A 17,051-nucleotide genomic window follows, 5' to 3' on the forward strand; every position below is an offset into this window, starting at 1 on the left:
ATTTCAGTCACCAGTAAACGCAAGCGCGGTACTCAGCTTCAGTAGAAGAAAGGGCAATGGTGGGCTGCTTTTTCGATTTCCAAGAAATAGGACATCCACCAAGAAATAAGACAAACCCAAAAAAAGATTTTCGTATATCAGCACAACTGGCCCAGTCAGAATCAGAAAACCCTTTAAGCAAAAAATCAGAACTGTTATTCAAACGTAAACCCAGGTAAGAGGTCCCAACAAGGTACCTTGAGACACGAAGACCAGCCTCTAAATGCGGAACCCTGGGAGAAGCCATGAATTGCCTTAAATGTTGAACAGGGAAAGACAAAAAAGGTTTGGTACATTGGAGAAAATTTAATTTTCCAACTAATTTCCTGTAAATAGAAGGATCATCCAACAAAGCACCACAATCCGAAGACAATTTAACATGGGGATCCAAGGGATAAACTACTGGAGCAACTGAGGAGCAATGGAACTTATGCAATAGATCATGGGTAAATTTATGTTGACTAACCAGGAATCCCTGAGAGTCCTTGACAATTTCAAGACCAAGGAAGTAATGGATCTCTCCTAAATCCTTAATTTTAAATTGATCATCCAAAAACTGTTTAAGAGCAGCAATTTCTGAGGCATCATCCCCAGCCAAGAGGATATTATCCACATAAACAGCATCAACTGTAAGACTAGAACCATTGAACTTTCTGAATAGAAAATAGTCATTGAGACTAGGGCTGAAACCTTTAGACTGTAAAGTAGAGAAAAGTTTAGCATACCACTGTCGAGATACTTGCCGAAGCCCATAAAGAGACTTATTGAGTTTGCAGGATAGAGGGAAAACAGATGAAGAAGAGAAAGTACTCACTGTAAGAACTGGAGGGATTTTCATATAAACCTCTTAATCTAAGTCACCATGCAAAAATGTATTGTTGACATCAAGTTGCAAAACTACCCATTTTCTCTTAACGGCCACAGATAAGAGACATTTAATAGTAGTCAGTTTCACTTCGGGTGAAAAATTCTCAGTAAAATCAACACCTTCCTGCTGAGTATCGCCCCTAATAACTAAGCGAGCCTTAAATCTTTCAACAGACCCGTCAGCTCGTTGCTTGATTTTGTAAACCCACTTACAAGGGATGGCTTTCTTACTAGCAGGAAGAGGTAATATGTCCCAAGTATTGTTGGCATCTAAAGCCTGAAACTCTTTCATCATAGCTTCCTGCCAAGCAGACTGAGAAGCAGCCTGATGATAAAACTGTGGTTCTTTCAAGCAATCTGCATAAGAAATAACCTTGGAAGTGGAAACAGAATTACACACAAAATCACTAAGATAGGAAGGAGAGTGAGAAAATCTGGTGGATTTTCTGAGAGCAGGAATAGGAGAAGGAGAGGGATTAGAGGAAGTAGAGGGACTAGAAGATACAGAAGGAAATGGTGTAGAAGGAATAGGGTCAGGAAAAGAAACCGAAGGCAAAAGAGGAGTTGTAGAAGAAGAATAAGGAAACACATGTTCATGAAAAATAACATCCCTAGAGTGAAAAATACAATGATAAAAAAGACTCAACAACTTATAGCTCTTTTTACCCGAGCTATAACCAATAAAAATAGTAGGTATGGTTCTAGATTTGAATTTGTCTCTGTAAGGTTTTGGTACAGAAGCAAAGCAAAGATAACCAAAAGTCTTCAAGTGAGCAAAAGGAGGAGAAGTTCTATATAATAGTTCAAAAGGGCATTTATTACGAAGTAAAGGAGATGGAAATCTATTTATCAAGTAGGTTGCAGTTAAAATACAGTCACCCCAATATTTAACAAGCAATTTAGATTGAAATAAAAGTGCCCTAGTGGTTTCAAGAAGATGTTTATGTTTTCTCTCCACAACACCATTTTGTTGTGGTGTATATGGGACAGAAGTTTGGTGCAAAATTCCATGGGCAGAAAAGAAGGACATCGCTGCTAGGGAGGACCTTAACTCAAAAACATTGTCAGATCTCACTACTTTGACAGAGATATTGAATTGAGTTTTGACCATAAGTATGAAAGACTGTATGATAGAAAAAACACTGTTTTTAGTAGACAACAAATGGGTCCAAGTCGCCCTAGAAAAATCATCTGCTATGGTTAAAAAATATCGTGAACCATTGTAGGTTTGAGTATGATATGGTCCCCAAAGATCTAAATGAATTAGTTGAAAGGGAGAAGAAGAGTGTATTGTACTATCAGGAAAAGGAAGCCTTTGTTGCCTGGCCATAGGGCATATGGAACAAAGAAAAGATTGTTGCTTAGGCAACTTGTCAGTTAAGTAAGGAATTATTTTCATTTTATTAAAGGGCATATGTCCCAATCTTAAATGCCAAAAATAATCAGTAGAAAACAAAGAAGATGGAGCAGGTAATGGGCAAGTATCATTCAGAGAAAATGCACAAGTAGTAGCATCAATATCAGTCACAGGGAAATTAGAAATAGTTGTGAAAGAACAATCGCTCTTATTCATATCACAGAAAGGGCTGGCAGTACTGGTATTTACAAAGGAGTTAGTGCAAACGGTAAACGGGCTGCTGGAAGTAATAGAGGCAGAATTGAGTATGTACAGCCCATCCTGGAGACTACCAAGTGCCATTGGCCTCTTCAGAGAAGGGCCCTGTAACACACAAGCATTTGAAGAAAAATAAGCAATGCATTACAGCTGAACAATTAGTTCAGGAAGAGAAATAAGATTGTATTGAAATGAAGGGACAAGTAACACATTAGAAAGAGAAATTTCAGGGAATAAGGTAAGGGATCCAGTACAAGTTACCTTGACTTTATATCCATTAGGCAATGTGACAAGGTAAGGTATAGTGAGAGGAGTAATATGAGATAAAAAAGAAGAATGAAGGGTCATGTGATTTGTGGCACCTGAATCTATAATCCAAGAACTATCTTCTACTCTAGAAAAATTACATGCAAGTAAACTACAAGTTCTAGGATCAGAGTTGCTAATCAAACCTACAAAATTTGCAAAACTAACAGATATCTCTTGAGATGTAGCAGAAAATTTGGACTGGTGAAGTAGGCTCAAGAGTTGATCAAATTGTTCCTTGGTAATACTGGGCATGCCACTGTTTCCCTGAACTTGTGTGCTACTGGTAGAGTCAGAAGGAGCAGGAGATTGAGAGTCTGATACTTGGGCAAAAGCAGCAGTTTTCTTGAACTTAGACGGAGCACCAAAAGAACCAGAATTGGGGTACCCATGCAGTTTGTAGCACCTGTCAATCTGATAACCAGATTTCTTACAATACCTACAGACCATATTCTTCTTCTTGGAAGTGTTAGGATCAAAATTAACTCTTTGGGTATAAGGACGCTGATTCCCAGCAGAGAAGGCAACAGAGTCTGAATTAAAATGTGGTGAAATGGAAGTCTGTATATCAGACTAACTCTCATCATTTATCAACATGGAATACACACTATCGATATCAGGTAAAGGTTTCAACATCAAAATGTTTCTCCTAATTGTAGAATATGAGTCATTTAAACCCATCAAAAATTAATGAACTCTTTGTTCCTCTTCTAGTTTTTGAAAACCCTCCTTACAACCACACACACAATCAGGATATATTAGGGAAAAAGAGAGCTCATCCCATAATTTCTTGATCCTGTTGAAATAGGAGGTAATATTTGAGGAACCTTGAGAAATCAACGATATTTCTTTCCTCACTTGAAAAATCTTCGTACCACTGGCTTGACCAAACCTATGCTCAATCTCATTTCATAATTTTGTCGCAAATTCTGTGTACATCACAATTTCTCTAATATCTTTATCTAAGCTATTCAATATCCATGCTACCCAAGCTTGGAAAAGAGGATCAGTAGAGGGAGGTTTAGGTACTGTACCATTGACCATCCGTAATTTGTTCTTACAAGAAAGACCTAGTAACATTCCTCTGCGCCAGCTACCATATCCGGTACCATTAAAAGTCGTAGTGACCAAAATCATGCCGGGAGAATCAGACGGAAGAAGATATAAGGGAGAAGAAGGAGTAACAGCAAAGGAATCAACACTCTGAGTAGTTGAACTAGAAACACTTTGAGAACTTGTAGTCATATTTCGTATTAGGCAATACCAAATACAAGTCGATCAAGAGCAAAACGGAATAGGAAAGTTACCGAATGTCTTCGAAACTTCGAAAATATTGAAATTTCAGTAGCAAAACCTCGATGTGAATTAGTAGATTCCGCCGCCAAACCTAATGCAAAACCACAACCAGCAAATCAGAAAATTAGAACAACCTTAGCTAAAAACTTCACACCGCCACACTAGAAAATCAGAACAACCGAGGAATGTGAGAAACGAGCAACTCCTCTGTCAAAAAATGAATTTCTCCTAACAGAGAACATGAACACCGACCAAAACTCTGGCGAAGCAAAGAAACTCCGATGAAGGTCAACATCTCAACAAATAAGAACAGGGTTATCACTAATTGAACGGAAAATACACATGGAAGTAGAACCTGGCTTTGATACCATATTGAGAAATGGAAGATTCAAGAGTAAATCTCCATTGTTATACAGCAATAAGAGAGAGAAAGTGATAACTAACTAAGATAGAGAGAGAAAAATATCTGAGGAATGAACTCTTATTTCCAAAACTGAAACTTACACTGTACAAAGACCACATATATACAATTACATGAGTGGGCTGGGTATATATAATTTGTAGCTACAACTAATAGGCCCAATTATAATTTTTCCAGCCCAAAACTAACTACTAATTACACCAATAATATTCGGAGTATAAATACATTAATTGGTTGCGAGTATTCTGAGCTATTTTGAGGCTCATTAATCATTAGTCACCTTCTCCACGACCTTTCTTTGTCAACTGTCATGGTGCATGTTGCACTTCCCACGACGGTCCTTATCGATCTTTGTCTCCATCCAATTCTATGTTAAAGACTTTTTTTCTTCCTCCTTGGGTCACTTGACAAGTTTTTGATGGAATAAGTCAGGATATGTTATGAATAGAGTCATTCGGATATTCTATATGAGATTATGTTATTTTATGTAATATGAGATAGTAATCTTGCTATTTTTGTCCAATTAGTAATGGGAAACTAATTTCAAATTTTATTCTACAATTATTATCTTTGTCCCTCCTAACAAACAACTCTTAATTCTTTCCCTTTGTTTCCTTTTTTACAAAATAGACAATCCTAACAAACAACTCTTATTCTTTCCCTTTGTTTCCTTTTTTACAAAATAAACAATATTAATTAATGTAGTAGCAATGTGCCCATTGCAGCTTCTTCACAAGTTGTCACTTCTAAAAAATGGCCAATAAATACTATTTTTACTCTTATAATAAGATTGTAAATAAATTACTTATTGCCACTTTGACAAAACATTATCGATGTTAATGGATGCACCATTTTTCTTCACATTTTCCCTTTCATCGGCCATCTAAGTTCAGTTACACCCTAAATATACAAACGTTAATTTACACTCCTAAAAAGACCCCCTATATCATTTCCCTGTTTTACATTTTTGATATGGTTGTTTCAATATTCAATTGAACTGCAACACTAAATCAATTTTTCTACGTAACATTATTAAAAATAGGTGAATGCTAAGCACAAACTGAAATATAAGCTATACTACTATTAACTAGAAGAATTTGACAGCAAGGATGATTCTCATGGAATATAAATAATACGTGGTACAGCCAGGTACAACATCTATTTGCTAGGAAAGACTAGGTCAGCAGAAGTAAAACTGGGAAGAATGCAAAAACAACATACCCACTATAATCCCGCAAGTGCGGTCAGGAGATATTAAGACCTAACCAATACCTTGTGGGATAGAGAGACTGATTTCAATAGACCTGTAATAGGGAAACAAGGTCTAGAGATATTCCTACTACTTTTTTTTTTTCCGGTCATACTCAAACGACACCATTAGGCATTAGCTGGTTCTCAGCAGCAACTCTCGAGCAATTTGTCATAAGTGATTTAATTTTCTGGCGTATTTTATATCCAACATCCTCGTTAACTAAAGGAGAAAAGAATGTTGCAAATGTAAACTGAAAGCAAGATTGCAGTTGTTGGACAAGACATATGGAGCAGTTTCAAGAAACCGATAAATTGCACTTTCCAGGATCGCCAGTTCTTCTGGACATCCACTCATCCTACAAAATTTACGACTTTAGGTTCTTTTTTCTTCTTTAATTTAGCATCACCGTCTTCCTTAACTTCCTCTGCCATGATGTTGAAGTCATCCTCGAGATCATCCCCACTGCTGAATTTGGTAACTTGTCCCCTCGGCCGGTCTTCAAATTGAGCTGTCAGAAACAAGGGAAATGTTATAGAAAAAGAGGCAAGTACAGGAGTTAAAACCAAATCTACACTAACAGAGACCTAAAAACAATCTACGAGAGCATGATTTGGAATCAATTAAAGAGCACACTAACATCCGCCAAGTTATTTGCACGTCAGCCACTTCCTACATGAAACATCTCCTCTGAACAATTTCCCACACAAGCCAACAAAATGCACTGCTTCCTTGCAAAAATTGACACACAGTTCATGAAAGTGGAACCTACGGAGTGTATTAACGAGGACATGAGAAGGTACAGTCTTCATACTGAAAGGAAACCAGAGTTCTGTGATAAGAGGCCTTTAATTAGAACAAATATGATAAACAGGCAAACTGTAGCTCAATTAATTCTCTTCTGCACCAAAAGAAGTTGGCTTGGCTGTGCCATGGCCAAAACCTGTTCCACTGAGAAGGAGGGTAAGCAAGGATTTTTCTGACAAAATTATCGCACTGTCCTTATACCGTCAAGAATAAACAAGACTAGGCCATACACAAGAAAAAGTAGAAGAGAACGAGTGATCATTTTGTCAAGTTCATATGCAGCCGCTAAATTTTCTACATTTGAGGGCAAAATGTTTAGGTATGACAAAACATGATCCAGACTGAATAACAAAGACGTTACACAGTGTCAACATGTGAATTGGTAGCATATGAGTTAAGACGTTAAAGAGCCAAAAGTGTGCAATGACAGTACAATATGTAAAAATGATAGGAATACAAAAGGTTACACAGGCAGCAAAAATCTTTGATATATTTTTCCTTATGTGAAGGAAAAACTAGAAGCATCGAAGAGAACAATGGGATTATACGGTACGTACAAATTTTAAATCTACCAGAGGCCGCATCTGAAGCTTTGCCGGTTTTATTAGGACAGTCTCTTGCCAAATGTGTAACACCACCACAAATTTTGCAACAACCACCCTGCAAAAAAGTCATCAAAAACTTGAATTTCTAACCTCCTGTAAGTTAATGTCTCTAAGTTTCCTTCTTAGAAATGAACTCAGTTTGATAGAGTAAACAGGAAGGCATTGAACCAGCATCAGAAGGTAGATGTCAAGTGATTGAAACTGAAGTTTGAAGCCAATCAAATATATGTACCTTTGGGTATATGCCATGAGTATTTTTAGGGCAATTCTTACTCAAGTGACCTTGTTCTTTACAAATAAAGCAACTAGCAAACTTTGCTCCACCTGCATAATTAAGAAAACAACATGATTTACAAAAATTAACAGAAAAGTAACAAGAAGAATCTTCCTTATAGAAGAGATAATATTGTTAGATTTGATCGAATTTGATGGACCCTTAGAAAGCAACTCAACTCAATCTGAATAGCACAGATATAGACCCAATTTTGCATATGCTAATTCTTGTCATATACTCTTTTTGTCTCCACCAAAGAAATTCTGAAACTAATTTTTCAACTCGGCATTGACGTAATTTAGGTCAACTCCTATTTCGTAAGTATGGGTTAATGGAGTTCGATTGGCCGAAACAACAATATAGTATTTCACCAATACCGTGCCCCCATCAGTTGGTTAAGGAACTTATTTAGTAGTTTAGCCTAAATTATTCAATGCTTAACACTTCCATACTGTGCATTGCTAAGTTGATACACAGGGTACATGGAAAATGGTGGACCAGTATCGGAATTAACAATGAAAATACAAGAAAAAGCTCAAAACCTGAAGAAATGTATGCACCCAAAAAAGGAGGAAAAGAAAATAGATTGTCCACGGAATGAAAAAAAAAAGGAGATACTATTAGATAAGGTCAAAGGCAAAATACCATCTTGTAGTGGATGGGGGCAGTTAGCCAAAGAATGACTTGTTTCCCCACAATTGTAACATAACTTCTTATCCACCACTTCATCATCCTTGTTGGGGCAATTCTTCAAGCTGTGACCGCGTCGGCGACAAAGCAAACATATCTTCACAAACGCATATCAAACAAAGCAGCATAAGTCAGTCTGATGCAAGAATATTCTTCTAATGTAGCAAAACATCATCTTGGATAACTTTGTGCAGTCAAATAACAAGTCAAGACAAAATAGGTTCTGTCCAAAGGCCATGTTTGGTATGACTTCAAATGTTTTTGTCAGAAAGGAAACATTTTTCACAAGAAAATCATTTGCTAAGTCATTTTCCAATGTTTTATTGGAAATAAAAGTTGGTGGAACTAAGAGTGGCGGAGGCTGGACTGACAACCAAGGGTGGTGTTAGGTAATATTATAAGTTGTAAAGGGTTATTTAGAAGTTCATACATACATACGTACGTACGTACACGTATGTACGTACGTACATACATACATACATACATACATATATATATATATTCTTAGTTATGGAGCATCAAGTTCATATAGGCTTCATCTGTTTGGTGTAAATCTAACAATTTTAGCAGCCAAACTCTGAAATGACTACACCATGGAGACAGAGTTAAACAGAAGATTCAGTGCATTTTTCATATAATTTATTCTAAAGAGCATCTGCAATCATATTGCTTTGTTGCAGTTTATGTTTTGCTACTATCTGTTGTCTTTTTTTTTTATTTGTTGTTTCTTGTAGTTTAGGTACTTTCTCTGGAGTGCTTTTAAAATAAAGAGCATCCTCTATGACATTTTTGTTAGCATTTCAAGCACCATTACAATAACTCCTACTGGTCTAGAGTCGCGGATGCCACAGAATGGTCTCACAAAATAAGCTCTAACTATCATAAGCACCAGCACAGTAGCACATGAACCAGAAAAATGGGAAGTCGTGAACATTTCAATACAAATACAACAAGAATAACATACCCAGTAAGGGGTCCGGGGTGGGCAGAGTGTACCCCTACCTTAGAAGTAGAGAGGTTATATCTGATTAGCCCCCGGTTCAAGAAAAAACAGTCCAACGCACGCAAGTACAAGAAAGAAAAGTAGATAATAACAAAACGCAAATAAAAATATACAGGAAAAAATGAACAAAAAGCTTACCTTATTCTTTTCCCATTCAGCTTTCTTAGGGCAATCCTTAGCAATATGGTCTTGTTCTTTACATATAAAACAGCTTTCACCAGGCTTCATACCAGCAACTCTAAAAGGATGCTTCTTAAATGAAAGTTTCTTGTTGTTAGGATCTTTGGATTCTCCTTTTTTCTTCTTGAACGCACTCTTCTTATTCTTCTTCTTTTTCTTGTTTGGGTATTTAGGTGGAGTTGGTTCTGGCTTGGGGAACAGTTCTGGATTAGCTTCCTTGTATCTCTTTCGAGCTAATTTCTGCCTTTCGCTCACCATTTTCTCTTGCTTTGGTCAATGAAAGGCTAAATTAAGGGTATTCGAGTCTAATTTTCAAAGCCCCCGACCGCTCATCAATTCGAGTTCCGACATTAAAGTAAATATTAATAGTTGATTGCAGCTACAAGGTTGAATGAGTAAGGCTGCAAGTTGAAGATGAGGGTTTTTGTGAGGTTTTGGATTACCCCAAATTACACATTACGGCCTGATTTCGGACCGCTCCAACATCCATGGGTTCTCGGATTCGGGTATAAACTTAAACGAGTTAAATTGTCGGACGGTCCACAAGTATTGAATATTTCATGTTTAGTCCCCATATGATTCTTTTTTTTCAAAAAAAACAAAAAAAGAGAGCGAAAAAGTTCATCTAACTATTAGAAATAGTTCAAATGTTTCATCTGTTAATAACTGAGCCTATTTATGCCCTTATCGTGATCAAATATGAACCTTCATGCCACTTACTAGTTACTACTAATGGCTCTTTAAGCAGATTTTAAAATATCAGAATTTACACATGCCTCCAATTAAACTATCCACATCACTAACTTGTCCCACTAATTTTTAACTCATCCCAATTAATTAAAATTGTCTCATATAAGAACCCAACTCACTATCCTTTTAACTCGAACCTCTGAGTTCTTTATTCCCTAAATGATTTATACATATATGTTTCAGGATCAAACTGATCATGTTATTTTTATACATACATGACAATAGAGATCAAGTCATACAATTTTTTTAAAAGATATTATATATGTCGATATTAAAAATACAAGTTTAAATATTGAAATAGCATTATATTATTGCTGGGTCCGTGCCTAGCACAAGCATCATCTGCTAGTAGTATATACATTGACACCACCTCACCCCTTAAGCAAGAGGTTGGAGGTTTGATTCCCACCTCTGGTGAATGGAGAAAAACTCTGTGGCCAATTTTCTACCGCTTAATGCGCTAACCGTGGAACGGAGGATTAGTCTCACGGCTACCGGCTGTGAGAATATCTTGGGAAACCAACATATATATATATATATATTGGACTTTTTGGGTACTACTTTCCATGAAGACATATAGAGTGATATTCTACATTAATGATCTCTTACAAAAATTGACTTTAGGGTAAATCATATGATTTTGATCAAGCTGGTTTAAGGCTTAATATATAATAAAACAATCATTATTACGGTTAAAATTAATAATAAAAATTCAAATTATAACGTATGAATTGGCAAAAGCAGGATGTCAAGATGGTGAATGTTCATTACTGTCTATTGTGATCGTATAAATTTTAAATAAATTAGCCTAAATAAAATATTACAAAAATATAATTGAATTAATTAATTAAGTTCAAAATAAATATGAATTTAATTAAAGTTCAATTTTTATTGAGTTATCCCATTAATTTGGGTTATAAATGATAATTCACTTTGCTAAGTCCAAGATGTCATCTTGTTCTAAAAGTTTAATTTGATACCATATATCGAATGATGTGGCATGTCAAGTCAATTGAAGGAGCCAATAGGATTGGGCCACATATCAAAATGATACAACATGGTAATCAAATCCAAGACCAATGAAAATATATCACATGTATAAGTTGATGTGTTCCAACCAATAAAAAATGACAATGTCAATTTAATATGATTGGCCGGAAAGAGTTTGTATCAACCATAACTTTTTCCTCCTACAACTATAAATAGGAGTCTCATAATTCAGAACAGGGGATCAAGAATACCAACAAGAAGCAAGAGAGAGCTCATGGATCAAATGTTGTAGATTTCTCTACAAGTTACAAATCAAGCATTCAAGTTCATACACAACTCAAGATCAAGATGAAGATTCAAGATCAAGTACAAAAGCCTATGAATCCAAATTCATCAAGTTCACAAATCAAATTCAAATTCATCAAATTTAAGATCAAGCTCGAAGACCCTTGAATTTACATTTGAAAAGGCGAATCAGAGGATTCATAGAGATTATAACACACATATTTGAAATTAAATAAAACAATTGTTACGATATTTTCTTATCTTGATTACTATTTTTTTGACTCGAGTTTTATTATCTACAAATTGATCTGGCACGCCCTGTGAGACCATCTTTAACTCCCATCTCAATTTTTCCAACATCAAAGTACAAGAATACTGAAATAACTTCCAAGAAAGTTAACTTCCAATTAACTACCTCCAAGGTTGTAAAATCCATATTCTCCACTAAAGTAGAAAGCATCATTGGTATTACTTTTGAAAGACTTGTAGCCGTTAAAAGGAGTAAGGTTAGCATGTTAGGTCAACAAACACATAAAATATCGTATGTATCAACTCTGATTTTGGATCTTCAAACCCAAAGGGAGAAAGGTACCCTATAAGTACTTCAAAAGAAAGAAGCAGTATGGTAGGAAAAATTAAGAAGACTAGCTTTTTTTAACTCTCTAGTTCAAAAATCTCTGCCATAAAGAATGATGGTCAATCAACCAATGGATGATATTCACCTATACCGCATAAGTTAAGCACTTCAAAGATCAATGTATGCGATAATTCGTGCTACTCTCTGATGTTTCCAATGATTATGCAAGCAATGGTGATTGTTGCCTTCTCTATGAAGAAGCAACTTGCGAACCTGGCGAAGGCAATTAAAGGTTTGACCAAATATATGCAAAATCAAGATAATCAGATTGATAAGTTAGTGAGTAGAATGGAAGGCTTAACAGAAGGAGATTCTATCCATGCAACAAAAGGTCCAGAAGTTCATAAGACAGATCATCCTACGAAACAGGCACCACGTACTAAGGAAGTGTCATTTTATTATAAGGGAATGATCCTAATTGATCAATTGAAAGAGCTCATCGAAGAAATCCTCAAAGATAAGTCTGAGGTTTCCACCAAATCCTCCCTAACATATGACAAGCCCTACATTGTAAGGATTGATATCTTTAGAATATCTGTTGGTTATCAACCCTCCAAATTTCAACAATTTGAGAGCAAAGAAAATTCAAGCAACATGTCGTGCACTTTGTTGAGACATATAATAATGTTGGAACCTATGGTAATTATCTTGTCAAGCAATTTATTTACTCCTTAAAAGGAAATGCTTTCGATTAGAACTCCAACCTCGAGCCCAATTTTGTTGATAAGAGGGAGCATTGGGGCGCGAGTTCCCGAATCACTTCTATAGCACGAGGTGTACTATGAGCATGGTGGAGCTCATAAATACTCATAAAAAAGATGAGCCAGTTATTGACTTTATCAATCAATGAAAAGATGCGAGCCTAAATTAGAAGCTTCTACAATAGAGTTGTTTATCCAAGGGATGCAGTGGAAGCTTCTCTACATTTTACAAGGCATCAAGCCAAAATTCTTTGAATATTTGACTGCTCGTACTCACGACAAGGAATTGAGCATTTCTTCTGCCTAAAAAAGAGTAGCGTCTATCCATGATCCTCGAAAGGAAAAGGATAAGAAGGAACCTAGGATATAGAGCAAGTTTGTCCCCAAAAATGACAACAAAAAATCTATGAATGTCAACATACCTCCTGTGAAGTTCACCACAAAGGTGAGCAAGAAGCAAAGCGTGAAGACAATTTCTTCTCAAGCACGTCTAAATTATAAGTTGGCCTTAAATGAGATGTAGGAAAAGGAATACCCCTTCCTTGATTCTAATATGTCTAAAATTTTTGATAAAATTCTTGATCTGAAGCTCATTGATATACTAGAGATGAATTGGCCTGACTAAGCTGGAAGAGCTAATATCCCTAACTATTACAAATATCATAGGCTTGTGGATCATCCTCTTGAGAAATGTTTTGTCTTCAAAGACAAAATCATGGAAATGGCCAATGAAAATAAGACCATGCTTGATGATGAGAAGGCTAGTTCTCATCAAATCTCCATTAATTTTGGCTTGCTCCATCCAATTCGAATATGCAACTTCAAAGAGAATAATGAGGAGCCATTAGAGCCTGACAAGTCTCCAATCGATGAAAGTGATGATGAAGGTTGGATTCTAGTGACTAGGCAAAGACACAGTAGAACGAGTCTATGAAAAGAGTCATCCGAGTAATTTACTAGAAGGGAGATGGTGAGAAAATCAAGAAAGTAGAAATTAATTGAGCTTTTAACGAGGGTGAAGATAGTGGAGCATTACCACCAAAAACCACGATATTCAGTGACTTTGGGAGAATTCTAGGATTGTGTAAAAATTCAACCGACCAATAAATCGAACCGATAAAAATGTTATTGGTTTATTGTTATTGGGTTATTGATTTAATGATTTTTTAATAATTTTTTTAAAAATTTATTGAGTTATTAGTTCTATTTTGATTTTTTTTTATTGGGATATTGGTAAACTAATAACCCAATAAAAATATATTAAATCACTACTTTACTCCAACTCTTTCTCTCTCTCTCTCTCTATATATATATATATATATATATATATATATAATTTCTTCAAACAAACAAATTCATTTAATTTCCTAAACTAACATCCAGTTTAAACTTAAAGATTTTTGTAAATTAAAACACATTTGTAAGATTCTGGCTGCAATAAGATTCAGCTTATTTTCATGTCAATTACAACTATTTCTTTTTTATAAGTATTTTTTTATCGGTTAAATAAAAAATTAAACCGTTAAGGACTAAAAATTGATAAACCAAAAGCTGAAAAAAATATCCTATTGATTTAGTTATTGGTCTAATATATTTAAAAATTGATAAATCTAACCGATAATAAATAAAATTGAACCAAATCGACCAATGCACACCCTTACAGAATTCTTATCGAGTTGGTTCTGTGCAAAGACTTCCCAAGTCAAAATTGAGGCATCTTATTTCAACATTGGCAAAGGATAAGTGAAGGATGAAAGCTCATCCATAGAACCTCCTTCATCTTCTGAAAAGCCTATTGGACTTCTTCTCTAAGAAACACATGTATCTGATACAAAAATTACCTTTACAGAGGATGATATCCTATTTCGTGAAACGCTACACAATCGTCCTTTGTATATGGTGAGTCATGTTCTAGGGGAGAAGATAAATAGAATCCCGATAGACCAGGGATCTGGAATCAATAAATTGCTTATTTGCACAATGATGAAACTTGGCATAACAATTGATGAGCTTATTGAAAGTCGTTTGATGATCCAAATGTTCAATTAAGGGGGTCGGCGGGCCATACAATCTATCAAGTTAGAGGTCCATATGGAGAATTTGCAATTAAATCTATTGATGCATATGATTGATGCCAAAACTTTATACGACATATTGCTTTATATGACTTGGGTTTCGCCCCCTACTTTTAATGCTTAAAGCATCTTAAAGAAAGAGTGGAAAAATGATACTTGTTGATGATAAGTCATTTGCAGAAGCTGAATCACACTTTGCAGATGCACAATTATACTTGAAGAACTATGTCATGAAGGAGAAAAAGGTTGATGTCATCACAACAACTAAGTATAATGATCACACAATGAAGAAAGTCGAGGTGTTTGTAGAAAAAGTTGCCATCAAGAAACCTCTCTCTACTTCGATTAAAGTGAACATCACATCCTTGAAAAATTAGGCAACTCATGTGCTCCGTTATGCACCAAAGGTGAGGAAAGAGGAAAATCACTCATCCGGTGTCTAAGATATTGTACTAGAGGGATAACTCTATCTATCAAATGGATTGATGCAACTAACTTGTCCTCAAGGCTACTTAGAGAATTTGAACCTCAAAATCTGCCACAAAATATGACACTCTCTATGAAGCGTACAAAAAAAGGTTTAAATCTAAATGCTTACAAATGATTTGTAAGGACTAGATATAATCCTAATAAGTCTTCAAAGTTTGAAAAACTCCTTTCAGAAACTACTACCAGGTAACCGCGTAGAGTCTTAGAGTGCACACCACCACCGCCGACTCGCATCTTCATAAAAAGGGCAATTAGCAATTACATAACTGTGGAAAAAGAGTCTATTGCAACAAAAAAGCCTTCTATCTTTGATCGACTTAGAAAACCAACTGCAAGAACTTCCGTGTTCAAAAGGTTATATCCACTGAAGAAGAAGAAGAATAACAAGCAATGAAGAAGCTATTAAGGCACGATAATATTTGCTTCACACAGAGTCTAGAAGAATTTCCAACATTTGATTCTATCGAGAAAAAGTTGAAAAACAGAACTTGTGGTTTCATGTAAACAAGTTCTAAAGGCAAAGACTCATACTATTATTTATATCAAGGAACATGAGAAAGATAAAGAACCTGTAGTCTCTTCATATCATATTACAATCCATAATGAGAACAATAGTTTATCTCAAATGAAGGTTGACAAATACTTGGAAGGTATTTCCAAATGTTATCATATATATTAATAAAGATGACCCTCAAGTGGAGGAAGATGCTGGAAATACTTCCAAAAAACTTGAAGAAGGAGTAAAAACCACAATAGATCCCTTAACGGAGGTTAATTTTAGCACTGTCGAAGAATCAAGAGCAACTTACCTGAGCGCTTTTCTAGAAATAGATGAAAATGTTGCTTATATGGACATACTCAAATACTATAGGGATATTTTTACTTGGAGTTATAAAGATATGCTTAACTTACATTGAAAAGTGGTAGTCCATCAGTTGGCGGTCAAAAATGGTGCTTTTCTTATTAAGCAAGCCCAAAGGTGTTTTAGACCAGACTTGATTCTATTGATTAAAAATAAGGTAAACAAACTCATCTAATCTAGATCAAAAGAATAATGGTTGAATCTGAGTTTGTGTCGACTTTAAGGATCTGAATAATACATGTCCTAATGATGTATTTCAATCCTCATTCCAAAGTTGATGATTGATGCTACCACTAGTTATGAGGCGATGTCCGTCATGGATGGTTTATCCGGCTATAACTAAATCCGCATAGCATCAAAGGAAGGACAAAGAGCTCACTGCATTTCGCACGCCTTAAGGTATTTATTGCTATAAAGTGATGCCTTTCAGTCTGAACAACATTGGTGCCACTTATCAAAGGGTATGCAGAATATATTTGGTGACTTTTTACATAAGAATATCAAATGTTATTCAAATGACTTAACTGTGAAGTCAAAAAAGAGGAGCGACCAATTGAAAGACTTGAGAGTGGTATTTGAATTGATCCAAAGATATCAACTTAGGATGAACCCATTGAAATATGCTTTTAAAGTTACTTCTGAAAACTTTCTTGGCTTCATTATACGACACTGAGAAATTTAAATTTATCAAGCCAAGGTTGATACAATTTTGAAGATGTCCGAGGCACGAAACATTCATGAGTTATAAAGTCTACAAAGAAAGCTAGCATACTAAAGAATGTTTATCTCAAATAAAGTTAGAAAGTGTCAACCGTTCAGCCATCTTATGAAGAAGGGTGGCCCTTTTGAATGGAACCAAGCTTATAGTAAGGCCTTTCAAACTATCAAATCATACTTGATGAAGCCACCA

At 35.6% G+C, this 17,051-nt stretch overlaps 1 protein-coding gene across 3 annotated transcripts; it reads right to left on the reverse strand.

Annotated features, from left to right (window-relative positions):
• Window positions 1-5,899: 5,899 nt before the first annotated feature.
• Window positions 5,900-9,996, reverse strand: LOC107858889 (uncharacterized protein C683.02c). 3 transcript variants are annotated; one of them, XM_047409364.1, is made up of 6 exons: window positions 9,311-9,891; window positions 8,125-8,266; window positions 7,438-7,529; window positions 7,158-7,260; window positions 6,434-6,517; window positions 6,192-6,304 (listed from the first exon to the last, which is right to left on the reverse strand). In XM_047409364.1, the coding sequence occupies exons 1-5, from the start codon at window positions 9,608-9,610 to the stop codon at window positions 6,444-6,446; spliced, it is 711 nt and encodes a 236-aa protein (XP_047265320.1). In that variant the 5' UTR covers window positions 9,611-9,891; the 3' UTR covers window positions 6,192-6,304; window positions 6,434-6,443. The 3 variants fall into 3 exon arrangements, with proteins under 3 accessions (XP_047265318.1, XP_047265320.1, XP_047265319.1); XM_047409363.1 differs by having other exon boundaries at window positions 6,434-6,561; XM_047409362.1 differs by lacking the exon at window positions 6,434-6,517 and having other exon boundaries at window positions 5,900-6,304; window positions 9,311-9,996.
• Window positions 9,997-17,051: the final 7,055 nt, after the last annotated feature.

Source organism: Capsicum annuum, chromosome 3 (assembly GCF_002878395.1).
Source record: "Capsicum annuum cultivar UCD-10X-F1 chromosome 3, UCD10Xv1.1, whole genome shotgun sequence".
Lineage (NCBI taxonomy): Eukaryota > Viridiplantae > Streptophyta > Magnoliopsida > Solanales > Solanaceae > Capsicum > Capsicum annuum.